General features: G+C 49.8%; 2 protein-coding genes across 10 annotated transcripts in view; one reads left to right on the forward strand and one right to left on the reverse strand.

Moving 5' to 3' along the window:
* Positions 1 to 777: 777 nt before the first annotated feature.
* CCDC121 (coiled-coil domain containing 121) lies at positions 778 to 17,067 on the forward strand. Of its 4 annotated transcripts, XM_036903548.2 has the most exons (5): positions 778 to 937; positions 3,425 to 3,651; positions 4,936 to 5,197; positions 6,393 to 6,595; positions 14,180 to 17,067. In XM_036903548.2, the coding sequence occupies exons 3-5, from the start codon at positions 5,009 to 5,011 to the stop codon at positions 15,129 to 15,131; spliced, it is 1,344 nt and encodes a 447-aa protein (XP_036759443.2). In that variant the 5' UTR covers positions 778 to 937; positions 3,425 to 3,651; positions 4,936 to 5,008; the 3' UTR covers positions 15,132 to 17,067. The 4 variants fall into 4 exon arrangements, with proteins under 4 accessions (XP_036759443.2, XP_036759444.2, XP_036759448.2 ...); XM_036903549.2 differs by lacking the exon at positions 3,425 to 3,651; XM_036903553.2 differs by lacking the exons at positions 3,425 to 3,651; positions 4,936 to 5,197 and having other exon boundaries at positions 780 to 937.
* A 2,082-nt stretch (positions 17,068 to 19,149) lies between these two features.
* The window catches only part of ZNF512 (zinc finger protein 512), a 29,707-nt gene continuing 21,679 nt past the window's right edge, over positions 19,150 to 27,177 (reverse strand). For 4 of the 6 annotated variants that reach the window (XM_036903541.2, XM_036903545.2, XM_036903547.2 and 1 more), the window contains 4 exons: positions 26,725 to 26,826; positions 25,758 to 25,820; positions 24,517 to 24,615; positions 19,150 to 21,129 (listed from right to left, as the gene is read on the reverse strand). In XM_036903541.2, coding sequence (XP_036759436.1) covers positions 20,821 to 21,129; positions 24,517 to 24,615; positions 25,758 to 25,820; positions 26,725 to 26,826 — 573 coding nt within the window. In that variant the 3' untranslated portion in view covers positions 19,150 to 20,820. The remainder of the gene's footprint in view (positions 21,130 to 24,516; positions 24,616 to 25,757; positions 25,821 to 26,724; positions 26,827 to 27,177) is intronic. The other 2 variants (XM_036903542.2, XM_036903543.2) reach the window with 2 other exon arrangements.

Here is a 27,177-nt window from a genome sequence, read left to right on the forward strand (position 1 = left end):
CCTCTCAACAGCCTCAGGAGACCTCCTCCCTCCAGGGACTCCTGGAGGGCAGACAGAGGAGCCCCTGCACGCAAGCCCCAGCACTCAGCGCTGAACGGGGCCCAGACCTTAGCTAAGCAGCCCGCCCTGCTTCCGAACCCGCGTGTCCCACCGTAGGGCCGGCCTGGGAGGGAGGGGCAGCAGGTGTGCCCCAGGAAACCCAGCGAGGCCCAGACCGAACGCGGGAAGCAGGAAGGCCCCAAACTGGAGTGAGGGCCGGGGTGGGGTGCAGCCACTGCGCCTCCCCGGGAAAGGCTGTCCAGTGCGCGCGGTGCCCGGTGCCGGAACGGACGTGCCGCCCACCTCAGGCCAAGCCCCAGCTCTTGGGCCCGCTAGGTGCTCGCCACACGCTCACCCTGCCTCCCAAACTCTAGGCGCCCCAATCCCCGACCCCGACCTGCGCCCCTTGTCGGCGCGAGAATCTCCGAGGACAGGCCAGCGCCCCGGGCGCACCACGCGGGGAGGCCTGTCCGCGCGCCCATTCATCCTCCCGGTGCTGCCGCGCTCGTCCACCCGCGGGGCGCGGGGTTCGGGCCGCCCGGGGGTCCGGGAGCCAGGTGCGACTGCACCGGCGACGGCCCCGCAGGGTTCCCACGGCGGTACGCAGAGACAGCCTTGTAAGGCAGAGGCGGCGCTCAGACAGTCCTCTGTGCGCCCCGCGCGCTCCCCGGGCGGGGCGGGGCCGGAGGGCGGGGCGCCGAGGAGCGCGCGAGGCGGCCCCGGGGCCGGGACGGGCCACTGAGCGCGCGGGATAGGCCAGTGGGCGCGCGGGGCGGGAGGGGGCGGTGCAGGTGCGCGCCGGACACCGGGTCTCGCGCGGCCGAGTTGCGGAGGCGCTGCCGGGATTCCATGATCCCGTTTCTGGTACCGCTCCCGGTGCAGTCGCTGCGTCTTGGAGGTAAGAATCCGCAGGGCTAGATCCCAGGGCGCGGAGCGTCGGTACCCGGCCCGCTCCTCCCGCCACCTGCTCCCGCGGGCCCGGGGTGGGACCCCGCTCCGGGCGCCCGCCGAGCCCCTCCCGGACCTGCCCGCACGTCCGTGCGCCCCGGGGCTGCCAGACGGTCGGGCTGCGTCTGGGGCGCGGGTATGAGGACGCGGAAGGCACAGGCGGGAAGGAGCCGCGGTGCAAAGGACACGGTGGCTAATAAGTGGACCCTAACTGTGGCCTTTCGTCGCATCACTGCCTAACGCGACAAAGGACGCCCCTTAGCCCCTTCCCCGGCGCCGCCGCCCCCGCCTCTCCATGTCCCCCTACACACACATTGGTTCCCCACATATTGGGGGCCGCAGCCGGCGAGGCGGAAGGATTTGGGATGCAGCTGCTGCCCTTCCGCAGGGATTTCGGGTGACCCACGGCCGCAGAAAGAGCTCAGAATGAGCGCGGTACTTTGGCGAGGGATCCCAAGCCCCTCTGGCCGGGCGTTAACATCCCATTATCAGCCATGTGAGGGTGTCGCACCTCCACTATGCAAATCCAGAAGCTTTCCCGAAGGGTGTTGCTTTCTTATCGCATCTGAATATAGAACTTGGCAAGATAAAAGATGTTCGCTGCCAGTGTGATTTCTCCGCACGCCTCTAGGGAGCAGCACCCTGCCTTTGAAGGAGGACCCTTAATCCTGGGGTGCACTCATGTAAATGAAGCCTGTTAATGCGGTGGCGAGAAAACCGTTTCTTGCTCCCCCTCCCCCTGACTACTATTTTGATGGGCGGTTCGTGCTCTCTGAAGATCAGGCACCTTTCAGGATAAGCTGGCTATGCTGTCATCCATCTGCGTGTTTACTGGTTAATTCGCTTGACATTTATTGGATACTTGCAGAGTCACTGGGGAACGCTGGTAAAAGGACCCAGCTTCTGGGGCCCCGGCCACCTGCCTCCCGGGGCTCCCCATGGCCAACCTCTGAGGGGGAATGCTTGTGGGGCGGCTCCCCGGAGCCCAGGCCAGTCCCTGGCCCCTAGGGGATGATCGGGAAACGCTGACCTGATTCTCAAGTGCACTGGGGCCCCACAGGGGATGCAGCAATGGGGCAGAGGGCTGGAACAGGCAGGAAATGGGGGGAGGGGGCAGTGGGACAGAGGGCTTCCTGGATGCCTTAAACTGGATTCCATGATCCCGTTTCTTGTACCAGCCGCTGTTCCCATCACAGGGCCCGATCACAGGGCTTGGTGGTGGGTGACCGGAGAGGGAGCTGATGAACTCACCCGAGCTTCTGCAGAATGCCATATGGGGTGTGTGCGTTTCCCTGGGGAAAGTGTTTGCGGCTATCATGATTTCCAAAGGATCTGAAACTCAGAAAGGTACCATAATGTAAGCGCTACATTAAAGAATACCTCTCATCTGCACGGAGTGATCCGATGGAGAAGAGAAGCTGCTCTATCTCTCTGGCTGTGTTTGGCCGATCTTCCCGAATCCTTTGAAGTTGCAATAAATTACTGTTTTAACTATATACAGGCTTACAGTATTTACTGGGGAAAATGTACAAGTCACAGGAGAATTTCATAAAGAAAATTAAAATCACTCATCACTGATTGAGGTTTCCGAGAAATCTTTGAGCAGCCAGATGGTCCTCAGGGGCAGCCTCGGTGTGGCTTTCTTCCCTGGTGGGCAGTTGAGCGGCTCCCAGCAAGAGAGGCTGAGAATTAAAGGCTTTCTCTGGGAGCCAGGCCTATTTATAGCTAGTGAGGTTGCTGGTGAGGCAGGAGGAGCATGTAACAAGGACTGCCATCCAGGGTCTTGGGGCTGTGAGGTCTGTGCACTGAGCCCAGCCTGGTACTGCCCAGCAGCCGTGCTGGACCAGGGTGCTGGGCACAGTGCCGAGTCCTCCCGAGGTCACTAACTCTGGACCAGGCAGATGTGGGATTAGGCAGGGGAATCAGCAATGCCCCTCTCCTGCACCTACAAGTAACAGGTGTTTACTGTGAAGGAAGGGGTGGGGCCCACACGTGGTCTCTAGCTCCCCACGTGGACCCACCCTATGGTTCAGCCCCACCTGCGGAGACCAGCTTCCCCACCTGGTGGGGAGGTAGCCCCAGTATCACAACCAGCAACGACCCTGACCCACAGCCTCCCTGCTCAGCAGCTTCTTTCAGAGAGGGGCGCCTCCTCTGCAGCACCTACATGCCAGCTCCTGGGAATGACTTTAATTGGCCCCACCAGAGTCCCTGGGGAGGGTGCCTGCTTTGGGATGCCAGCCCCCAAGAACCACTGTGGGGGGAGGGCAGTTCCCCAGGGGAGCATGCTGCCTCCAAATCTCCTTCCCTAAGATGGGACTTAAGACTTGCCAGGCTCCACGCTTCCCTTTTAACTGTGGGGCACACGCAGTGGCATGCAGCAGCAGCAGCAGGTCAGGTGCAAGCTGTCGTGTGATGTCCTATTGTCCAAATGCAGGCCCTTTGGTGAGGACGTGGAAGTGTCACGGAGTAGAAGCCAAGGACGGTTTTCTGACTTTGCGCCGCCATGTTGTCTGCCGTCCCAACACCACGCTTGGTGGCCTGTGCGGCTCTGCCGCCCGTGGGGCGCCATCCCTCCTAAGAGCACGTTCAGCCACCGTTGTCTCTTTTCAGTTGTACTGTGAAAGGGAAGGATGAGTCCTTACCTTACTCCAGGCCTGACAGGTAAAAGCTCCTGGACCCCTTTCCTGCTCCTCTACTTTCCACTCCCACATGTCCCTGGTGCGTCCTTGATCTCTGGTTTTCTTGCCAGGAGAAGTGGGGCGCTCCGTGTGGGCTCCTTGTGACCTCCTCCGCCCTGGGCCACGGTTCTCAAGACCTCATCCTGTCACACCTGTTTATTCAACAAATGTCTACTAAGCACCTGCCAGGCGCCATGTGAGCAGCATGGCCTCTGCCCTGGGAAGCTCTCATGCCAGCGGGGATGTCACCAAACAGCCAACATCCTCTGGGTGGGGTGTGGATATGGGCTTCAAACCCAGGTGCCTGGGTGGACCACCCATAAGGAAGGGCATTTTAAACCATTCTGTGTGCGCCTCACTGTCGCTGTCCATGTGACCTTTAGCCCCACGCTGCCCCTCCCCCACTCAGGTCACCTAATGCTGTGCAGCAGGCCCTTCCAAAACCAGGGGCTTAAGACAGTGACAGCACTGGCTTTGCGCACGAATCCGCCCTCGGCAGGTGTGGGCATGGACAGCTGGTCTCCATTCCCCCTGCCTGGGCTGGGCAGTCTGTCCCAGCCTCCTCTACTCATGGCAAGTGTGACTGGCTGGCATGGGAGCTCCTGTCTCTGTGTGGGGTCTCTCCACTGTCGGCGTCAGCTGCCAGCTCACCTGTCAGCTCAGGTCCTGAGAGAGAGCCAGGAGAGAGAAGTGCTGCCCCTCAGGGTCTGACTTGAGGAGTCAGCAGCTTCACTCCCACTGTGGCCCTGGTCGAGGTTTGGGAAGACCCCCCAGGTTGGGGGCACATGGGTGGAAGGCGAGTCGGGGTGACCGAAGCTGGAAATGCAGGCCTGCCTTCCTCTTGATGCTTCTGGGGACCCTTTGTGCCAGACCAGGTAGTCCCTGATGTGAGGCCTAAGCCTTCGGCAGCGGCTGGTGGCCTGCTCACCCCTGCACCTCCAGCCCTGTCCTCTGTGCTGCGGTGGCCAGCCATCCACTTGTCCCTCCTGGCTCTGGCCTTCCCCGGACGGCTGCTGTCTCCCCTGGCACAGGCCCGCCTGGGGAGATGGCCCATTGGCCACCACCTGCTCCACACTCACCCGGTCCTGATTCACAGAGCCCACCAGGCCCCGCTCTCATGTGCTTCTGTGCAGGACACCCATCTCCCTGTCACTGCAGTGCAGGGGGAGCGATGGGGAGTGGCTGGCCGGTGCCTCTCCCCGCAGGGCCCCCACCCTGGCTGTTTGCTCCATGAACCTTCTTTGCTTTGACCCCAATTGTATCACAGACGTAAGCATCATTCAGGACACAGATTACTGTCCCTAAAGGAGGATGATCTCAAGTGGCACCAGAATGAAGTCATGAGCTTCTGTTCATCAGAAAGATCACTCAGAGCGTGGAAGGGCAGCAGGGCAAAAGGCAGCGTGAGTGGGCTTGTCTCCAGAATGCCTCCTGCCCACCCAGGGCCCTGGCTGTCCACCCGCACGGCAACGACCTCCCTTTCCTCCTGCCCCCAGCGCCAGATGCTTGTCGTGGTTTTACCACCTAAGGTTAGTGTCCAGACCGACGTCTGTGAAACCAGTGAGTCCACGCTGCATGAGTCCGGCAGCTGGTTGAGCCCCGCCCACCACCAGCCCCCTGGCATGGGAGCTGATGGCTGTTCAGTTGCTTCCATTTCTGCTGGTTTGAGTGCAGGTCTGGGGCTTCCTGGGGGTGCTCGTGCACCCGGTCAGGTAAAGCCCAGAAGGGGATGTGAGGCCCTGGCCATGTCTGTCTTCAGGCCAGTTCTCCCTGAGGCCATCACCCCACAGCCGGGCATGTGCAGGTTGTCGTGTTCTGGGGGCAAGGCCACCTTGCCTCATGCGGGTCTGGGCGCTGGCTTGTACGCTCGTGGCAGCGCCTTCTCCAGCACTCAGCCTGTTTGTCTTCACCTTCCAGTTGATCTGCAGGGTCTCTGCCTGAGGCCTCATTACTCTGCCTTCCCTACTTTTCAACTCATCTGTGCTGAACAGATGGCCTGAAGGGTCCATTTTCTTCTGTTTTTGTTTAATTTTCCAACTGTCTGTTCAATTGGCTTATCCCCACTTGCTGAAAACATGCTCCTCCCCTGATGCTTTGGACCACCTTTGTCACAGGCAGGCAGCGCATTCGTGTGCCTCGTGGCCTCTGGCACCAGCACACACCATGCTGCCCTCTTGTCTCAAGCTTCCTATCAAGTCTAGTGTCCTGGGAGCAAATCTCCAAGATGGCTTGTTCGTTCAACGCCCTTTGCCTTTATATATATTTTTTAGATTCAGCTTTACTAGATAACCATATGTAAAAATTGTTGGAATTTTTATTTGGATTAAAGTTGTGGATGAATTTAGGGATAATTGACATCTTTGTAGATTCAGAGTTAAGTCCATGTTTGTAACAAACGATTCAGACCTTTTATTTCTTTCAATAATGCTTCAGTTTGCACGTCAGTGGCCTTGCACATTTTCATTAGATTTATTCCTAGGTAACTGATGTTTCTTCCTGATACTTCAAATGGCACATTTCTGAGTATTTCTGAGTGGTCTGTTGTCTGTTTCTGCTGCTACACAGAAATAAAATGGATTTTTACATGGCGACCATGTATCTAGAAACAAAGCTAAACTTACTGATTCTCATAATTTTCCTGAGATTCCTCTGGGTTTTGTACACACGCAATCATAGAAATCTCCAGTAAGGACGGTTTCATTTCTCCCTTCCCTATTCTCACAGCTTCATTCCCTCCTCTTGTCTTGCTGGACTGATGGTGAAGATAGGGCCGAGTACAGCCCAGCCTCTTGGTCTTACTCATTTGAGAAGAAAAGTGTTCAACATTCCAACTGCGAGGAGGTTAGCCTGGCGGCCTTTACTGTAGTTGGAGCAGAGGCCAAGCCACACCACAGCTGCGGGGTTGCAGTTCCGTGGTCTCCATTCCTGTGAGCCTGGCACTTCCCGGGAAGCAGGGCAGGGGGAGGAGGTGGGGTGCAGGAGAGGAGGTGGGGTACAGGGGGAGGAGGTGGGGTGCAGGGAGGAGGAGGTGGGGTGCAGGAGAGCAGGAGGAGGGGTGCAGGCTGGAGAGCAGCTTTGAGGGGGTGGTTTGTAGCCTGAGGAGGGGGCTCCAGCTCAGGACCAGGTGGAGGCCTGCCCCAGGTCCCAGGGAAGGGTCCTGCTGGCCAGTCTGGGCCCAGGCCCCCAGACCCCCTTGGCAATGTCAGGGCCCAGTTGGTCCTGTCCTTGTCAGACTCCATGTTGGACCCCAGTGGGCACCTCCATCCCTCAGGGCCACAGTCAGCCTTCTGGCTACAGAGCAAAGGGCCTTGGTCCTGAACCAGGGCTCTCGCTGGGAGTGACCCTGCCTTGGCAAGGCGTCTCCATGGGCAGCTGGGCTGGAATGTCACCCCTGCCCCCCGTGAGAGGCTAAGGAGTCCACAGCTGGGACGAGCCTGTGGGGACAGAGCTGCCTCCGGCCCTGCTACTGGCTAGGGGCTGGGGTCCCACCCCAGTCCATGCATCTCAGACCTCGGTTTCCCTGTGGAGTTCAGCTGTCTGAGGTCTTGGGTGTGCTTTGTCATGCCACCCCCAGCTGGCTCTCCACCTGCTCACTGACCTGCTGGACCCTGACCTGCGTTCCGTGCCCCCTCCTCACAGTGGGTCCCCACCCTATTTTCCCAGGGGCTTCTCATCCTCCTTCAGCTACAAGCTGCTCCCTGGAGGAGGAGAGCCATTCACTGCCCAGCTAAGGCTGAGTGACACCAGAGTCACCCCTACAGAGCAGGGTCAGAGGTCACAGGAATATCTGGGAGGCATGGCCAGGCAGAGACTCAGGGTCAGGGATGTTCCCGGGACAGTGTAGAGACACTGTGGAGCGCAGAAGGTGCTGGAATGTTCTCAGACATGCCCACTGGGGAGTCTGGGGCGGGTGTGTGTTATGGTTCTTTGCCGTGTGTCTCTGAGCAGGGAGGCTTCTCCACATCAGTCTGCAGGGCTCCATCCTCTGTGGCCCCACCTGCAGGTCTGTGTGGACTTGGGGGTGGGGCTGGGGGTGGACGGCTTCAGCCACAGGGCCCGGTCCAGCCCCAGGTCCTGGGTGCAGCTGCTTCCCGGGCCCGAGGCCAAGCTGCATGAGTGGCCACCGTGCACTCACTCGGCCCACTGATGCCATGAGAAATGGGGACTGCCCTGGGCACGGGTGCCAGGGACATCCGGCAGCCAGTCCACGCCCATGGCACCGCTGTGGGCTGACGCAGATGGTGGGCGGGAGCCTGCGGCCGTGTCAAAAAACACTGCTGGTGCAGAACAGGCTTAAGGGGCAGATGCGCTGTGCACACCAACCCAGAGACGGAAGCGGGGCGGTGTTCACCACGTGCGTGTGGAGACCAGTGGACCAATGAGGGGACGGGGTCCTGAGCGGGGATGGGGTGGGGGCAGGACCCCAACCAGGCCCAGCACAGCCCCCCAGCTCAGCCCCAGGTATGTCCACCAGTGTGTCCAGACCCAGGAGCGGAGGAGCCCCAAGACCAGTGTCCCCTGGGGAAAGTTCCAGAAGAGCTAGGAGGGAGGCAGGGAGAAGTGGTATGTCCAGAGGTGAGTCACCCCACGGGGAGTGCCCCAGGCTCCCACAGCCGGCGCTGGCCCAGACCTTGGTGCCGGAGCCACATGGTGGCTTCCTTTCCTGCCCTCTATCCCAGCTGCAGGGGTTGCCTTCAAGCTATGGCATGTAGGCATGTGCACACAAATGCACACAGGGCCCACACACGTGTGCAGACATGCATGTGCCCACATGCACACACCCAGGCAGGCTCAGCCAGTCCACATAGCTGGTGGTCAGGAGGTGGCATGTATGGTCGGCTCATCCCCAGGACTGATGCTCTGGGTGAGCCCTGGAGACCCCGTGTACAGGAGCCCTACCCCCACCCCACCCCATGGGGGCACATGAGTCCTTCCTGCTCTGGCACCACACACGTGGGCACTGGGAAGAGAGTCCCATCAGGTCTTGGCCCCTGTCCCAGGAGGCAGGTCCCCAGCAGCCTGGCCATTCAGGGGCTGAGGCTTGGCCTTGGCACCCAGGCAGGGCAGCCCCCCTCCCCCTACTAAAGAGCCCAGGGCTGCTCAGGGACTCCCAGTATCTCTACCTTAGCTCTCTGTGGGGGTACATGGTCTGTGAGGGGGACAGCTGTGGCCCCACCCAGCCCAATGAAGGGTAGTGGTCATGACACAGTCAAGACCAGCTATGGTGGCTGAAGTGGTCAGTGTTGTGGCCTCTAGAAGGGTGCAGGCTCAGGCCCCATGTGGGGGTGGGGGGCCCTGGCTGGGACCCATGAGGGGTAGGTAGGTGGTGGGGGCTTACACCCTTGTCCCTGGGAAGGCAGAAGCAGACAGCACCTGCCCCTGGCAGGGTCAGAGGGGAGCAGCACCCCCCCAGGAAGGATCTTGGGAGTTCAGTGCCCTGGGTGGGGTTTTTGTGGGGGGGTGTCAGTGTCCCTGGCCGGGTCCTGGTGTCCTACAGGACGGGCTGGAAGACTAGGGGGCCACTGAGGGACCCTGGGGGCCAGGTCTGAGGAGGCTGCTGGGGTTCCTGTTTGGAATCGGGAGGAGTGTGTGTTGGGCCGCGCGCGCCCCGGCGTGCGGGACGCCCTGGCGCATGGCATCTCCGGAAGGCCGCTCAGCAGCCGCCTGGCAGAAACGCCTTCGCCTGGTGGAAGATGCGTGGCAGAACCGCAAAGCTCTGACTGAGAAGAGCCATTATTTCTGTTTGCGGCCGGTTGCCAAGGCTCCGCGGGCGGCCGTGCCCGGTATCTGCAGCCGCTGTTTCGGTCCCGTCGCCACGGCAGCGCGCCTGTTGGTTTGGAAGTTACCAAGCGCTAAGCTTTCGGTGCGTCTCTGCAGCTCTGAGCAGGTCGGAGGAAGGCCTGCTATCGAGACGGGCACCCGCGGCCGGTCTGAGACACTGGCCACTCTCGACCTTGTGCGCACGGGCGGAGCTTGGGGGCCGTGGACGGTAACTTCCCCTCCCACCCTGCCTGCTTGTCTTGCGTGTCCGGCCTGGGCAATGGAGCCCCCACCGCACAGGTGAGGGGCCAGGCCCCAGGGACATAGGAGGGTGGGGTCTTCGCTGAGCCCCCCTAGTGGCCCATGCACAAGCATTCTTTGCAACTCCGCTGCACGGGGTTAGGAGGTGGCAGGTCAGCGGGCTGGGCTCTGGGTAGCAAAGCTGCTCCCTTGACACTCAGGCCAAGACACAGTGGGAACCGTGCAGCAAGGCGTTCAGGCTGTCGGCAGAGGGTCGCCAGCCATGAGCCATCGGCGTGTGCCGCGTGCCCTGGAAACAGCAGACGGGGCCCAATTGCCAGCCAGCGCACGGGAGTGGCAGGGGAGCCGCTGAGCCCGGATCAGAGCGACTGTGGGGTGGGTGGGCACCAGCAGGAGGGGCCGTGGGGCCGTCAGAGCTCCGCGAGTGATTGATGTCTGAGACGCTGGCCAGGGACACAGCAACCCCGCGGGCCTGTCTGAATGCCCCAGGGCTCCCCCACCCCCGCGCTGGACCTTAACTGCCCTGGCCTCCCTCCGGGCTGGTGGGCGAGGGCGGAGCGCGGGTCCCGAGGGTGAGCTCAGGCTGCGGGGTCAGGGCGGCTGCGCAGGCGCTCGCCTCTGCAGGGTCTTCTGGTGGCCGTCCTCGGAAGTGCAGGCCTTCCTGCGGCAAAGCCAGGGCCTCCGTGGGAGCCGGTGGTGCGTCTGCGGCTGAGGGTCAAAGCTTGGCAGCGTGGGAGTCGGGGATCCTTCGCCCATTGGCTCCCCGTCGAGTGGACGTGGGTATCAGGTAACAACGCACGCAGGTCTTTAAAGAGGATGGCTTGGCTCAAACCCTGCAGAGGCCACACCAGCCCCAGGCCACTCAGCCCTGCAAGAGGCAGACTCCACGTCAGGAGGAATGTCTTCCCACTCAGGGGACGCACTCAGTGTTGGGTCACAGCTGCCGGGCTGTCAGCAGTCCCCACTTCGGTCCTCAGCCTCGTCGTGGTCACTGGGCCTGGGCCAGGTCTGCAGCCATGCCAGCAGCCCTGGGCGCAAGCAAATCTGGAGTCTGCCAGAGGAGCCCGACCACACAGCTGGGCCCTCTGTGAGCCTAGCTGGAAATCAGGGGCTGCGACCCCACCAGGCAGGGCTCCCCCACATCCACCCCCACTGGCCCAGGGGCTGATGGAGATTTCCAGGAGGCTCTTCCTTCTCTGACCCTCATCTATGCTGTGTGTGGCCCCTTGACATCCTGCTTCCTGCCCACACCCGTGTCCTGGCCAGCCAGGCTGCTCTCTGGACAGGTCCCCTGGGTCCCAGCTTCTGCTGGTTGGGGAGCCTCCCACCCAGTTTTCTCTGACCCAGAGTGGTAGGTCGTCTTGAGATGCCCTAGTAGGCTGGCTACTGCCTGTGGGTGCAGGGCCTCCGGGAGTGCCACCACTCACTGACCAAGAAGGTTCTGGTAAAGAGGTTGGGGCCCCATGCTCCATCCTAGGACACATGGGCCCAAAGGCCAGGAGCCTCATGGTGCTGGCCCTGGAGGCGCATGCACACAGCTGTCCTCGGAGGACTGTGCTGGCATCTACCCCTGGCCAGCCCATGGTGTGGCTGGGTGACCTTTGGGAGTGACAGTGTCCAGCCCCCAGCCTGTCCTGAGCTGGGCCTGGAGGCACGGGGGACACAGGACTCCAGAGGTAAGGTGAAACCCCAGGTCATGGGCCTTGTTACTGCCAGGCTGGCTTTTTAGCAGAATAACAGCGATGAGCAGGTGCTGCCGGCCCCGGAACAGGGAACCCTCCAGTTCTGTGGACTCTGGAGAACAGGCTCGCTCTGTGTCCTGAGAGTGTAAGGTGACCAGCTGTGCCTGGGGAAGAGACTGGCATTGTCATTCTGGAACTCACTGGGGGCGCAGCAGCAGAGAGCCAGGTGCCCTGGGGAGAGCTCCCCGCTGGCACAGATGCCTTGAGACCAGTGCACAATGGGGACACTTGGAGACACCTAGTCCGGCCAGGTGCAGCAAGCGAGTCAGGACCCTAGGCTGCGTGTCCACGAGATCTGGATGTGGCACCCACCCCACCACCTGAGTGACTCATGCTGGTGGTGCCAGGTGCTGCCATGCCCAGGGAGGGCTGCATGCTTTGGTGGCCACCCCGGGCTGGCCATCAGGCCTGGTGTCCACAAGCCACCTGGGCAGGGTGTGAACAGGAGACAGGAGTGCCTTTGATGGCCCAGGAGACATGGTCCAAGGGTTGAGGGGTTATGACCCTGACAGCACCCAGAGGAAGGAAAGAGGCCGTGTCACACCGCCCCAGGCACTGCTGGGTTCCCCACACATGGCAGCTGCCACGTGACCCACGCCCCAGTGGCCTGGCATCCCACCAGTTCACCCAGCCCAGCAGCACAGGGCTCATGCTATTTGTGGATATTGAGGTGGAGAGCTTTGAGGGCAGAAACCTCCACACACAGGGCCTGCGAGGCCTGGCATCCACCCAGTCGCCCAGCCCAGCATGTGGTGGGTGGGACAGCTGTGTGGGTACTGGGTAGATGTGCGCAGCTGCCAAGGCCTCTGCTTCCCACTCCCTGGGCTCTGGGTCCGGGCTGCAGCCCTGAGGGTGCTGTGTCCTCCACTCCCTTCCTGACTGGGGGTGCTGGTCAGCATGCCCACATCTTCAGACCTGTGTAAAGTGATGATACATCCCCAGGTGTGCATTTCCCCAAAGGGCACCTGGTGGACATGTGTGACGGTGAATAGAACACATTCTTGTGGAAGCTAAAGTCATCATTTGTCTCGGGTGAGAACCCAGCAGTGGGGTTGCGCTGTGTGACCTTTGTAAGAAAGTGCCTGACTGCTCTCCGAGTGGATGCCCACAGCCCCGCCCCCTCCACCAGGCCTTGTCATTTATTCACTTTGGCTGCGCGGCCTTCCCGTGGCATGGTGAGGCCTCCTCTGGGTTTGGTCTGCACCCTCCGGCAAAGGACGTCTGACCATGTCTGGCTCAAGCACTCTGTCCAGCTCTTTACATCAGGTTTTTACTGTGAGTTTTTGAGAATTCTTTGTACAGTTCACATCAAGTCCTTTTTCAGGTACTTGTCAAGCATTTTTATCTGTGGTTTTTCTTTTAATTTTCTGAAGTGTTTTTCAAAGAGCATGATTTTTAAAGTTGGAGGGAAATCCAACTTACCAAAATTTTTCCTTTTATAGATGGCTTTTGGGTGTCACTTCTAAGAAATCTTTGCTTAGCCTAAGGTCACAAAGATTTTCTTAGGTGTTCTTCCAGAAGTTTATAGTTTGGGGGGCTGTGGTAACAGGAATGTGACCCACTTATGTCAGCTTCTGTCTGTGGTCCAATCCACACCATTTGTTGCAAAGGCAGCCCTTGACCCCTCCTTCTTGGCCCCTTGGGCCACCTCCTGTGGGGCTGTGTCCGCCTGGGCTGCTGCTGGTCTGTGGGCTCTAATGTATCTGAGGTGGGGGTGGCCTCTGTCCTCACTTTTCAGATTGCCCTTGCTGTTCTGGACCCTCTGCTCACTAGCCCCACAGAGCACCTGTCTGCCAGGTGTCCCTTGAACCACTGACGCTCAGGATTGTGTTGTGAATGGCTGGCAGGTGGCAGCCCTTCTGTAGCTGTTCTGATAGGGCATCCATGCTGCACAGGACCCAGCCCAACACTTCTAATTTTAAAACACTGCAAACTCCCTCAGGGGACTGGCTGGGGAAGATGTGGCCAAAGTGGAAATCACTCTTCAGTTAAAATCACAAGCTGGACAGCCCACTGAGAACCTTGCCCACGGCTGGGTGTGTGAATGGCCTGCGCAGTGGAGTCCATCTACAACTGAAGCACAGGGCCCACCCCCAGCCCCGCTGCTGTGGAGGGTCTGCAGGCCAGGCCCCCAAGGCCTTGGGCACCAGACTCCCCAGGGAGGGCAGGGGTGTGTCCAAGCCTCAGGGCTGGGTGGGGCTGACTGGACCCTGGGCCCGCCTTGCTGGGCACACAGGCACACAGGTCCTGTCCCTGTGTGGTAACAATGGACTGACGGGCGGCGGGCCAAGGTGGGACACAGCCTCCTTCAGGCAGCGGGGTCTGAATAGCTTCCCACTGCCCTCCCCTTCAAAGTCCTCCAGGTGGAAGCCACTTGCCCTTCAGAGCCAGACAACAGTGCATTTCCATGCCCACCCAGTTCATAAAGATGTGGTTACTTTAAGCTTTTTTTCCAAGTTTATATTTGCTGTCGTTGCTGATGGCAACCAACTGTTGGTTGTAAACACTGCAGACCAGGGTGGGGGGAGGGGCACATTCTGTATTTTAATGTTAGACTTGCTTTTGGTTGTGACCTCATTGGATTCCAGGCAGGGTGGGTCCCCCACCATCACCGGGTCCCATGCCTTGCCCAGTGTCAGTAACACAACAGGTGCTCAAAAATATTTTCTTGTATGAACTAAACTACAATCATGCGTTTAAATTTTTTCGTTAACTGATTGGGGAATGTCTCACTTGTTCTTCCTTCAGGTTTGCTGAGAACTCCAGTAGTTCCTCTCCACCATACCTTAGTTTAATAAATAATTTCTTCAAGCCAGAGAAGCTAACAAAGGAAGGGATGAGGTTTGAAGAAAAGACAGTGATGGAAATAATGAAGCTGAATAAGCAAATAAAGCAAGCTCAAATCCAACAAGAACCGCTAATGGAGGAAGCCAGGCAGTTATACAGCGAGAAGTTCCTTGTCCAGGCTGAAAACAAATTCTTTCTGGAATACCTGACCAACAAAACTGAGGAGTGCAGAAGGCAACCTGAGAAGCTGTGGAACCACCATTTACAAAAAAGTAGGGAAATTGAGCAAAGCAGAAAAGAATCAGCCTCCAAATATGCGAAACAAACTTCAGTGTTTCAAACAGAGCTCTTGCAGAAGGAAAAGATCCAATCCAATCTGAAGCAGCAGTTGCAAGCAATGAGGCACATTTCCCTATTAAAGGAGGAACAGGAGAGAGAAATGCAGACATTACAGGAGGAGAAAAGGCAAGTCCAAGCTGACACGGCTGCCAAGAAGGAGGAAGTCCAGGTTCAGTTCCTCCAGGAAAAAGCATTACTGGAGAAACAACTGAGTGAGCCAGACATGAGGCAGTTGGGAAAGAGAGAAAGAAAGGAGCTTAACAGGAAGTCCCAGGCCTTGGAGTTAGCAGCAAAGCAATGTAATTTTGAGTTCTGCTGTGGCGTCAACAGAGAGAACCAGCAGTTACAGAAGGAATTACTACGGCTGATTCAGCAGTGCCAGGAGTTGCAGACTGCTCAAAGTCAGTTAAAAAATCAGCAGCAGCAGCTGCAGCAGGAACACTGGTATGTGGAGTGCTTAATCCAAGGGAGGGAACTACTGCAAAGAAGGCATAATTGGTGCCTGGAAGGACCAGGTGCTCCAAAGACAATAACCACTTCCCTAGGCACCAAACCAAGGATTAATCCAAAGTAAGTCCTAGAATAACACTGATTAAATAAATATTGGAGCAAGTTTGTTAGGTGCTGCATAAACCTGTTGGGAAGGCTTTTGGGTCTGATTGCTACAGTAAAATATCACATGTTCTTGTGCAGGATTACATGGTTCCTAGCAGTACTGCCAGATGTTTGTGACTGGCTTCCCTTAATTAGGTTTTTCTTTAATTAGCTCTTGTAAGACGTTCCTCAAACCGCCAGATAACCTATTACCATTTGCCAAACACTCATAGATTAAACTAGCCCAAGAAAACCACCTTGAGGAAGTAAGAGGAAAATAGTTGTGTGATTTATTTCATTTGGCTGTATTAGAGTTCTTTATAGAAAGAGCACCTTGAATAGCATTTCAGATTGACTTTATGTGCTTTCTGCTGTGTAAACAACCAGTATGTTTATCCACTTGCCTCATCAACTCCCACACACGTAGTCTGAAGCTTTTTAAATATGGTTTTCTCATTAGTGAAAAGGTACTCTAACGCAAGTTCAATAAGCTCAAAGCAAAAAAAAGTACTAGGCATAAGGCCTTTCGTCTGATGCTCAACCCCTCACAATTTTAGCTGTGAGCAAACTAAGATAAAGGGGACATAACAATAGGCCAATTTTTACTTTTGAAAATGTTTTCTTTGAAGAAAATCTCTGGCATTAATGAGGTGACCAAATGCCTCTGCTTGTTTCAGTAAAATATATCAAAAGAAGTATTTTTAAATATTTGGGCAACTTTAGAGTCTTGTGCCATCTATTTCCCTAGCAACATTTTCAATTCTAAGACAAGATTACTTAAATACAGTAACTTAGTTTTAGGTCATTTATTATATTTTCTTACTATATGTGTACTTAATAGTATGAGATTACAGAAAATTAATATGTGCCATATATTTATGCCTGTTTAGAGTGGGAGTGGTATTTTAAGTAAGTATAGACTTTTCGTGTAGTTTCTTTTTGCACTAATGACATATTGTTGGTTAGATCCATGATTTAATGCTGAATCCTAGTAAAATAATATAAACCTTTATTCTAACATTGTTCCTCTATGGGAAAATATAATCAACTTTGTTTTCCAGAAATTGTCAGTGATGAAAAATTTCAAAATAACTTCCCTGAACTTTGTTTTATTCATATGTAAAATGAATTCCTTTAAAATTAGATTAAAAGGGATTATCCCTCAATGTGCCTTAACTTCTAGCTTTGATAATTTTTCTGTCAATTGTGTACTTACTAACTTTTTGTTAAAATAAAAACCTTGGGACTATAATTTATCCACTTTTATTATTATTCCAATGTGTTTTCTACTCTTATTACCGTTTCTGCATCTTATTGACATTAGTATGCACATCATAAAACTGAAGTTTTAATGCAAAAAGTAGAACTTTAGATACCATGCAGGTACCTTAACTTGAATTTTTTGTGAGTTTCAAAAATACAGAAGGAATTAACTTGAGAAATACAGTATCCAAGACAAATTTAAAGCCCTATTCTCTGGATGCAAAAACCATGAAAAGATGTACACCTAAGGCTGAAAAGGAGTTGGAAAGTCGGAGAGATCTACAGCATTATTTTGCTGTTAATTACCCCCCTGGCCATTGCTGTCTCAATTATCTAATTCAGGAGTGGGTAAGTTCCATCTTGTCTCGGTTTATTTTTAATTCCTGTCATCCCAGATAATGGATCTGGTGTACTGCTTGTGGCTGCCCCTTTCAGAGTGAGGCATCTGAGGGCTTGAGACTTTAAAGGGTAAATAAATCACCTGACAAAGGTACTTTGAAATCCATGTCTGCAAGTGCACTGAAGTTTGACCAACCAAGATCTCAATCTACTTCTGTTTTGCTATGAAGATTAAACAGAGTAATGTTACAGCAAGTGTGTTTAGATGGAAAAGACCTCTGACGTTAAACTTAGAATTTAAATGATAAAATGAGGCCTACAGTGCAAAAACTGAGGAAGAAACCATTCCAGACAGAGGGAATAGTAAATGCAAAGACCCTAAGATGGAAACGAGCTTGGTAGGTTCAAGAACCAGAAAGAGCAACAGGGCTCAAGTAGCTGAGGAATGGCCAGACGACTCGGGTAGAGCAGAGGAAGATGAGGCTAAACAGGCTCAGCAGCAGAACAGAGGGCCTGGTAGGACAAGGCAACGGGAGTGACGTTTATTCTAAGTGCACTGGAAACCATTAGACTTTTAGCAGGTGAACGAGGTCTGACAATTTTTAAAAGTCACTACAATTGTTATGCGGGTGTACCCAAGCCAATAATAAGCAGCAGACCAATTAGGATGCTATTATAGTCTGGGTAAGAGGAGGTGATGGTTGGACTGGGATGGCTGAAATACAAAGTAGTGAACAAAAGACATGAAGGGGAGCAAACTGGGGTGGAGGGAAAATGAAAAGTTAAGACGAAGAATAAGACCAAGGTGAGCAGAACACTTTGTGTGAACTGATCTTTAAAATGAAGTATTTCAGACATACAAAAGATTATAGAAAACTAACAAATTCACTGTCCACCCTAAGAAATAACTTAAAAATTCACTTGTAGTCGCTCTGGATCCCAGAAGCACTATCCTAAATTTGATGTTTATCATTCCTGTGCATGTTTTCATGCTTTTACATATATTAAAATATGAATATATAATATGTAAACATTTTATGTACATGAACAATATAGAGCATTGTTTTAGCATGTTTTTAAACCTTGTGTAAATGATACACTTGATTTATTTTGTAACTTGCTTTTTCTAGACATTATTTTTGAGATTTGTTCCTATGGATACAGAAAGCCCTAATTACATAGCTGTAGAGAACTCCACTGCATGACTACATCACAATTTATCCCTTTTCCTGATGGACAATTAAGTCATGTACTAGGCTGACAAAGGACCCAAATGTGTATAATGTCTCAAACAACAGACATTTATATTTTGCTCATATATCTGTTTCTAGTTGTCAAGTAGTCCTTGGGGTGACTCAGGAAACCAAGTACCTTCCATTTTGAGCTCTATCATCCCTCAGGGTCGCTAGTCAGCTGCCCCTTCACTACACGGGAAGGGGTTGGAGGGCTGGGAAATGTGGTCTGGCCATCTGTCCCATAATCCTGTAACTGTGCCAGGTGAAAGCAGGCTTTGGTGGTTTCCAGTATCTCTCCATTATAAACTGTATTGCTGACTCTTGAATGCTGGTGTTAGGAACACCAACAGCCCCCGCCAAAGTACAGTCAAAAATCTGCATACAACTTTTGACTCCCCCAAACCTTTAACTATTAATAGCCTATTATTGACCTTACCAACAACATAAACAGTCAATTCACATATAGTCTGTATATGTTTTAAAACTGCATTTTACAGTAAGCTAGAGAAAAATTTTCAAATTGTTACAAATCTCCAAAAAAATGTCCAATGTAGTTATTGAAAACAATTTGCGTTTAAGTGGACCAGCACAGTTCAAGCCCATGTTGTTCAAGGAACAACAGTATTGCAATCTCATTATTTTACATCTCCTGGTATACCTGGGCAAGATGACTTTTTCTGTAGGCAAGAAACTGCTGAGTCTTAGGGCATATCTTTAACTTTACTAAATACTGCCAAATCGTTTTCAAAGTGATTGTAGTAATGTATATTCCAAACCATGCATCAGTGTTCACATTGCTCCACAACCTAACTATATCTGATATTATCAAACTTGTTTGTTATTCCAATAAAAAATTTTTTTTAACTTAACTCAATAGTATGACTAAGATAATCTGTACTGAGTCCTGCTGATCCCTGGCTTCAGGAAGGAAAAGTAAATGGAGTGCCTGCAAGGGGCCTGGATGAGATGAGGCACATTTCCTCTATTCACTTTAAAGCAACTTATTTATTTAACCAGCAGATTTCAGGAACTAAAGAACTATAGGGACAACAGCATTTTGTAATTATTTCAAACTCATTCCCATCTCTAGCCATTTTCTTACTCACAAACACTGAGTCAGCAAGGAGTCAAGTAGCAGGTAGGAGTCAATGAACAACTGGAAACATTCTAACCGAGTCATTTATTTCTTTTGTCGTTGCCAAACATTCCCCAAGTCTTACTCACCAGAAATCATTACAGCTTCTTCATTTCTCCTCCCTGACAAACCTCATCTACTGAAAGGGTTTTAAGGGCACAACTGCCAATGAAAATGTTGAGTGGATATACCACAGCCTTCCCTTGTTTCCCAACTCCCTGTTCTGACAGTATCCAAACCTGGTTTCAATGCTCCCTTGTTTGAAAGTGGTCTTCACAAAAGCCCACATTTTAAAGCTATACTGAGGAGCACAGAGAAGAGTTAAAGAGTGGTAACAGCCTTTCAGAATTTGAAAAGGTAGTGTTTGTCCATATCAGGGTTAAGGGTCCTTTGCTTTTTATGTGGCATATGCCACAAAAACTGTCAAGAATATGTAAGACTGGTATTTATGGAAGAGGATAAGAGGATGCGGAACACAAGAGAGCTGCTCTAACCAATGCTCCAGAGAGAGCCAACCTCAAAGAGAATTAGACCATTAGACATTACCAGGTAGGCATGAGGTACAGAAAAAGAATTTTTCTTTCTACCAGATAAATATCTGTATCTGGTGTCAAAGTCTCAAGATATGAAGAGAATAGAATTCCACATATAAAAGAGGACAGAGGACAGTATTCTCAGAAAAATCAGAGACAAAGGTAGGCTAAAGGGAGGAATAAGGATTTAGTGGGCTATACACTAACAAGTGAGGTCAAGGCCAGAGAAAGGGGAATGTGTACCTTGGCTACCAATCTTAGGGGCATTACCAGGAACACTGGGATTCTGTGCCAGAACATCAGGGGCAATGTGGTATTTCTGTCTTCAACACAGAGGGGGCAAAACAAGCATCAGGAGGGCACTGATCACAGCAACCAAGGAGGCCTTAAGCACCAGGAAAGTGGAGACAGCATTTACTGCTGCTTCTATTTTTCTTTCCAATCATTTTGGCATTTGGGACACATTACTCCTCAGGCTGCTTTTCATGCCTGTGGGTCTAGTTAGTCTGCTACCTGGGACAAAGTATTTCTTAGGAAAACCAGTGTAGGGAGGTTCTAGCTTTTTCATCCTAAATCTGTTTTCTGACTTTCAATACCAAAACCATACTGAGAGAACATACAGCTTCCATAAAGTTTGTTTCCCATCATTGGGAAACGTTATTACAGGAGTGACAAGCTTCTAGGCTTGTTGTATCACAAATACAAAATAGCAAATCAGTATGGTTTTTAAAAATTAGTTTGGAATCATTTTATAAGCTAGATGATGAAGTGACTACTAAATCAGTGGAGCTTCCAAAAACATTCTACACCCCAGGAAGGAAAGGAAAACCCAACAGTTTTCTTAATCTTGAAAAGGGCAAGACGGGCCTATAGTTGGCCTTAAGAGGGAGCGCTTTGGGCAAGATAAGAGAAAAACAAGAGGACTCCAACGAGGCATAGCAGGAAAACCTACCAAAAGGGGTTACGGGTAGGATCAAAGTGAGTAAGTAGGGAAAAGAGTGAAATTTACACAGGAGGAAGGAGCTGAGAAAGTCACAGCCTTACACAAACAGCCAAAAGGAAATTTCTCTTCCCTCGGCCCCCAAGACTCAGTCCTCCCAGCACAGGTCCCCACGACAATAAGCATCACACCCACTCTCCTAGGAGCACTTGCACACTGACTGCCTATTTCCTTCCTCGTTTATGGTTAGTCTTTGGGGGCTTTACTTTCTGGAACTGCGTGGGCACTGGCTCCTGCTCTGGTTGCTTACAGGAGGTCGACACTAGCAGGTCCTCACTGTTCCTCCTCTGCTCCTTCCCTACTCTAAGGCTCAGCTCTGCCTCAGGGAGCTCAAGGCCGGGCTGCTGCCGCCTTCTCAGAGACCTTCTGCCCCGATGCTGCTGCCTCCGCTTTTCTTCTTCTTGCTGCCGCTGCTTTATCTTCATCAGCTTTTCAAAGCTTTTGGTTGTTGTCGGGTTTACAACAAACCAATCCTACACAGGCAAAACAGAAACATCAATTCAGTCAAAACATAGTGAAGAGCATAAAGAAAGGGAGTGGGGAGAGTTTTTAAAAGGCATGGTGAGGTCAGAATACAGTAAGATGGCAACAGCTATGGAACCACAGATTAGAACTCTATGTTGAACTTGAGAAATTCAGTACAAAGCAATCATTATGAGCATTTATTGTGTAAACATGATTTAGGGTATTTCAGTAAGTGATCTACAAAGTCTGTTTACTTAGCATCATCCCCCCTCCCCCATTTATCTCCTTTGTAAAAATCTCCTGACATGTAAAGCACTGGGACATAGGGGATTTTTATTTCACTACAGTGCAGTGGTTAAGTATGAATTTTGCAGGCAGACTGCCTGGGCACAAATTCCAGCTGTTTCTACCTTTGTGACCATGGGACAACCACTTAACCTCTCTGAGCCTCAATTTTAAAAATCAAGGGTTAGGGGAGGATATGGAATCCAAATTATAAAGTATTCTTGCAAAAAAAACCAAAAAAGTACTTCAATCTGAATTAAGTGATTTGATCAGTCTTCTAGGTCTAACTACTAATTTATAGTAAATACCCAGGATCAGAGGACCACTACCACGGAAATACAATGAGTAAAATCCAGACCATGGGTAAAAATACAGTTTCTTCAAATAAATGTAAAAAAAAGAGGTAGGGGGACTTCTAGACCTTCACTGTCCAATAAGATAATTACTAGCCACATGTGACCACTAAACTCTTAGTTACTAGAAATGTGGCTAATCGAAACTGATATGCTTTATGCAAAATATACACTGAATTTCAAAGACTTAGTATGAAAAAATATAAAGTATCTCAGTAGTTTCTTATTGACTTCATGTTAAGAAGATATTTTTAGATAAACTGGGTTAAATAAAATATATTGTTAAAGTTAATTTCACCTGTTTTATTGTTTAAGTGTGGTTAATAAAAAATTTTAAATTACATACATGGCTCACATTATATTTTTATTGGAGAGCACTACTCAAGATTAAAACAGACAAACACAGCAGATGAACTTTTTTTTAGATCCTGATTTGAATAAACCAACTGAAAAAAATTATGAGACAATTAGGGAAATTTAAATAATGACTAGACATATGACATTAAAGAATCATTGTTAATTTTTTTCATTTTTTTAAACTGGAATAAAAATATACAGTATTGGTTTCAGATGTACAACATAGTGACTCAATACTTATATACATTACTAAGATGCTTGCCATGATAAATGTAGTTACCCTATTACCACACCAAAATATTATATTATTGGTTATATTCTCTACATTGTTAATTTTTTTAGATTTAACAATGGTTATAGTTATATATTTCTAAAAGGCTTTTATATTTTTAGACACATTGAAAAAAGCATTTAAGCTGACATGGTATATGGAATTTGCTTTAAAATAAATCTTAAAGGACAAGTAAGTGTGGTTGTGAACAAAACAGGACTGGCCACACACTGGTGACTGTTCCTGCCGTTCGTTATACTGTTGTCCATTGTCATGTGTATGAAATTTTCTGTTTAAAAACAGTAATGTAAGAAAATGTAAAGCAGAGAGGAAGGAACAGGGTAAAGATGTTTCCATCACATATATTCAAAAATACAGGCACAAATCATTGAGCAAATGCTTGAGGAGCAAGCCCCAAACTGAGTGAACTTTTGGTTCCAACTTTATAAGAAGTAACTAGAGAAATAAGTAAACTACATAAAAGCCAGATTTTGTCATGAGATAATTATCTTTCAAATACTTCCTGAAGCAAAAAAGGTACACTATTATTATAAAAAAGATATGACTGCCTTACAGAAGAAATCTCAGATGGAAAGAGCTTCCTGGAACTTAAACCAGTCACGCAACAGGAATCACAGCAGATGACACTAACTAAAGCACACACAGAACTGTCCATTCTGAGGGCAGAGAACAGCGAAGATGCTCACTATTTTTCCTCATCAGGCAACAACAGTTTCTGCAGTAAGATATTTCAAGAGAATGTACACTCTACTCCCTGAGTGTCTGAAATAAAGATATTTAATTATAAAAAAAGTGTTCATCTGTACAACTAAAAACCTTTCCTCAAGAGAAAACTCTTGGACTTCTGAAGTTTAAAACAATTTTTATACAGCATCTTATTTTTTAACTTTGAAAATGTACAAACCTTCAGAAAAGTTACAACAGTTCAGTGAATACCTAGATGTACCACTGTTACTCTCTTTCCTTTCTTTCTTTCTTCTTTCCTCCTTCCTTATGCTGAACCATTTGCAAGTTAGTGGCAGGCATCAAACTTCACCCTTAAGTACTTCAGTATAAATCTGCCTAAGAACAAAGGCATTGTCCTGCATAACCATAATAAAATCATCACGTTTGGGGATGTTAACATTGACACTTGACTACTATTTAAAATAGGAGTATTCACAGTGACTGCAATGTGGTATGGGGGGGGGCCTCGATAATAAGGGTGAATGTAATAACCACATTGTTTTTCTTGTGAAACCTTCATAAGAGTGTATATTAATGATATCTTAATTAAAAAAAAAGGGAACAAAAAATAAATAAATAAAATAGTAGTATTCAAAGCAACCTAAGTGTCCATCAATAGATGACTGGATAAAGCAGATGTGGTACATATATACAATGGAATATTATTCAGCCATAAAAAGAAAAGAAATCCTGCCATTTGCAACAATATGGATGAAGCTAGAGGGTATTAAGCTCAGTGAAATAAGCCAGGCAGAGAAAGACAAATACCACATGATTTCACTTATTTGTGGAATGTAAATACAAAGCAAAACAGAAAGAAAACAGCATTAGACTCACAGACACTGAGAAATAACTAGTAGTTACCAAGGGGGAGGGAAGACGGTGGGGAAAGGGCAAAGGGGGAAGGGGACAGTTGAACCACTGTGAGGTACGTTTGATAAAAAAAAAAAAAATAGTGGTATTCAAATTTCCCCAAATGTCTCAATAGTGTCCTTTATAGTTGTTTCTATGCAATATTTTAATAGCATTTATAAACAGGTTGCTCAAAGACATCAGACTACCAGAAAACAAAGCATAGATAGAGAGTGCTGTGAAACAAGAATTCCAAAGGTGTCAAAGTCAGCCTGGTTCCCAAATGCTTGATTTAAGTGGATTTAGAAGAATTAGAAGAGCTCAGGAATGCTCACACTCAGTGATTTCAAATGCTTACATAGAAAAATACAATTATGCATCTAAGTATTTTAACTCTAACATCTCTAGTAACCACTTCAGAGTTGCTTGACAGTCCCAGCCCATAAAAACAGGCATGAAATCCACCTCTTCTGTGGCTTGTATTTGGGGTCCACAGGATTACAAAAACACTGGGAAAGCAGGGACCTCACCTCAGCATGGACAGAGTTGATGTGATACTTGACACCACTCTCTGACACAAATTCCTTTTGACATAGAAGACACTTGTATTTTCCAGCCACAAAGTTTCCCTGTTTTCAAGAGAGAAAGAAAAGAAAATTATGAGTAAATTCAGGACCACACACCTGGGCCATGCAGGGATGGTTAGAGATGGAAAGAATCAGTTAGAGTCAGAAAAGGTAAGAAGAAAGAAAATCCAAAACAGCAATGTATTTACAAAAGCCAGGTTGGGCACATATCATAAATCTATCCTAATGCAATTCTATACTAAACACTCACTACCCCTGCCCCATTCAATACAACCTGAAGTTTTCCTACATTTTAAGTAACATCATGTTTTTCTATCTCCACTTGTTTCTTTCACTTCACTTCCAGGTTCTCTTGGTTTCTCCCAAAGTGATCAAACTCCTGACATTCACCAGAGGCACAAATGTGCAATATTCTTCCCACCATAAGCCACTACAGCAGAAAGTGCCTTAGAAATCCAGAATTCAAAGAGTACTATCCTATTACCTAGTATGGACTCAGAAACCAAGATCAAGATGACAAACTCCTAAGCGTTCCTGAATAGACCTGGTTTGGATGCCTACAAATCCCGTTGCCTTGAACTGAGACTTCGCTCCCCTCCTGAAGCTTCGGGTTTCCGTGGTACTCATTTTGTATGAAGAGTTAATTCTGAATAGGACTGGAAAGTGGCAGCAACCCCCATGGCTGGTAGGTTGTAGGGCATGTAGATCAACATGGAAGAGACTCAGTGAGGTGAATAGCCATTAGCCTGACACCTGGGATCCCCTCTATCATCCCCGGAGGCCACTATAGTTCAGATAGGTTTAGAGGATCTTCAGCAGTCCAGATAAGTACATGCATGTTGATTCTAGAAAGCTTAAGGCCCAATAAAACAGGGCAGAGCCAGTGTTGGAGAGGCTCAGGTGAAAAAAATTAAATCACTGGTGGGAACTAAGAACTAATATATTTCTCTCTGAATTCTTTCATTGCTATGACTCATGGCTATTGATGGCCTCTTCTCAATTTTGGACATGCCCTGGTATCCCACCTAATAACAGACCAAACGTCTTTGGTGCATAAAAAACTAAACCACCCTCTGAAGGTAGCAGCAAACAGGACAGCTAGCTGTTTACCTAAACCGAATTCTCTTCCATGTCAGATTATTTTACAGGTCATGTTAAGATAAATAGTTCAGGAGGTTACAAACCAATGTACAAGAGCCCAGGTGAGCTTTAAGGCCAGATACACTACTGTAGACAGCCTCACAACCCTGAAAGAGAAGAGAAGAGAGAACGTGAGGACTACACCAGACAGCATCCTTCTTTCAGCAACCTGGCTATTTATACCGACCAACTCTGCATTTGGAGGACAAAGTCCAATAAAACTGCATCACAAACCAAACAGAAGAAGATTTCACAGACAAGCCATAAAAGTAAGAAGGAAAACCAAAGGAAAGTAAAAGAAAAATAGGTAAACAAGTTGTTCAGAAGAGCTTAAGACATTCCCTTCCCTGGTCCTTTTTCTGACACTTAGAGAAACACAAAAAATTGTAAGATTAGGTGGCTTTTTTCATTTTTAGTGCAAATGTGTGCCCCATTTCTTGTATATCTACTCCTCCCCAAATACTGCATATACACCTGTGGTAAATTCAAGATGGCTGGAAATTCTCTGCCACTCTTTCCATCAAGAAGTGGAGTTTATTTACCCTCCTTTTGAATCTGGGTTAGTCCTGGGATTCCTCTAACCAATAGAGTGCCATGGGAACGATGAAGAATAAAATCTGAAGTTAGACCTTAAGAGACTGGCAGCTCCCACTTTCCTGGTCTTAGTACACTCTCTGAGAAGTCAGCCACCATGTACCCTGCTGGTAATCCAACTGCTGTGCTTGAGAGGGTGGCCACGTGGAGACCCTCTGGGCTGACCATATGCTGCAACAGCTACATCCGAGGTCCCGGCAGAGCTCCCTGCTGAGTACAACCCATGAGTGATCCCAGCCAAAGCCATGAAGAACAGAACTGCCCCCTGAGCCCTGACAGGATTGGTGATTTACAGAACAGTAAACAAATAAAATAACTGCCACTAAGAGTCAGGTGCTGTGTCACCAGAATAAATAACTGAAACAATAGCAGTTGCTTGATAAGCATTAACTGAATAAATGAATGAGGAAGAACCACCTGGTTAGGACATGGAATGCGATGATACTTCTTGATGTCTGACTTCCACTTGTGTAGTACTTCCTGGCTGAAGGTAGGCAGCCCAGGGCGAGTGTATTTCAACTGTAAGACAAGAAACGCTTTATTGGAGGACTCCAACTCCCAACCAAAATATCCCAGAAGTTTCACACCAGCTCTTCTGGTTATGTAATTAATTCTGGAGTTCCACAAATTAATTTTATACAAAAAATATTGTAACATGTAAGACTTTTTAAAGTCCCTGAAACTGGTAAATACAACTCTCTATTGTAGTCTTAGAATAGTTTGATTTTTTAACAGAGAGCAGGACATGTCCAGATATAACACATCATCTAAAGTAAAATAAAAGCCAAGGACAGAGCACTGTACAGTTAAAATAGTTGTTACAAAAAAGAGAGGCGTACATATATCCACTTTATGTAATATGTTATATGC

Source organism: Manis pentadactyla, chromosome 2 (genome assembly GCF_030020395.1).
Source record: "Manis pentadactyla isolate mManPen7 chromosome 2, mManPen7.hap1, whole genome shotgun sequence".
In the NCBI taxonomy this organism is placed as follows: domain Eukaryota; kingdom Metazoa; phylum Chordata; class Mammalia; order Pholidota; family Manidae; genus Manis; species Manis pentadactyla.

What these genes read in the sequence shown, in the direction of transcription:
- CCDC121 (XM_036903548.2), top strand. Translation starts at nt 5,009, where the DNA reads ATGAGCTTCTGTTCATCAGAAAGATCACTCAGAGCGTGGAAGGGCAGC. An exon ending in TCGTGGTTTTACCACCTAAG is followed by an intron (nt 5,198 to 6,392) that starts GTTAGTGTCCAG and finishes CTATTCTCACAG; the next exon opens with CTTCATTCCCTCCTCTTGTC. An exon ending in GTTCCGTGGTCTCCATTCCT is followed by an intron (nt 6,596 to 14,179) that starts GTGAGCCTGGCA and finishes TTCTTCCTTCAG; the next exon opens with GTTTGCTGAGAACTCCAGTA.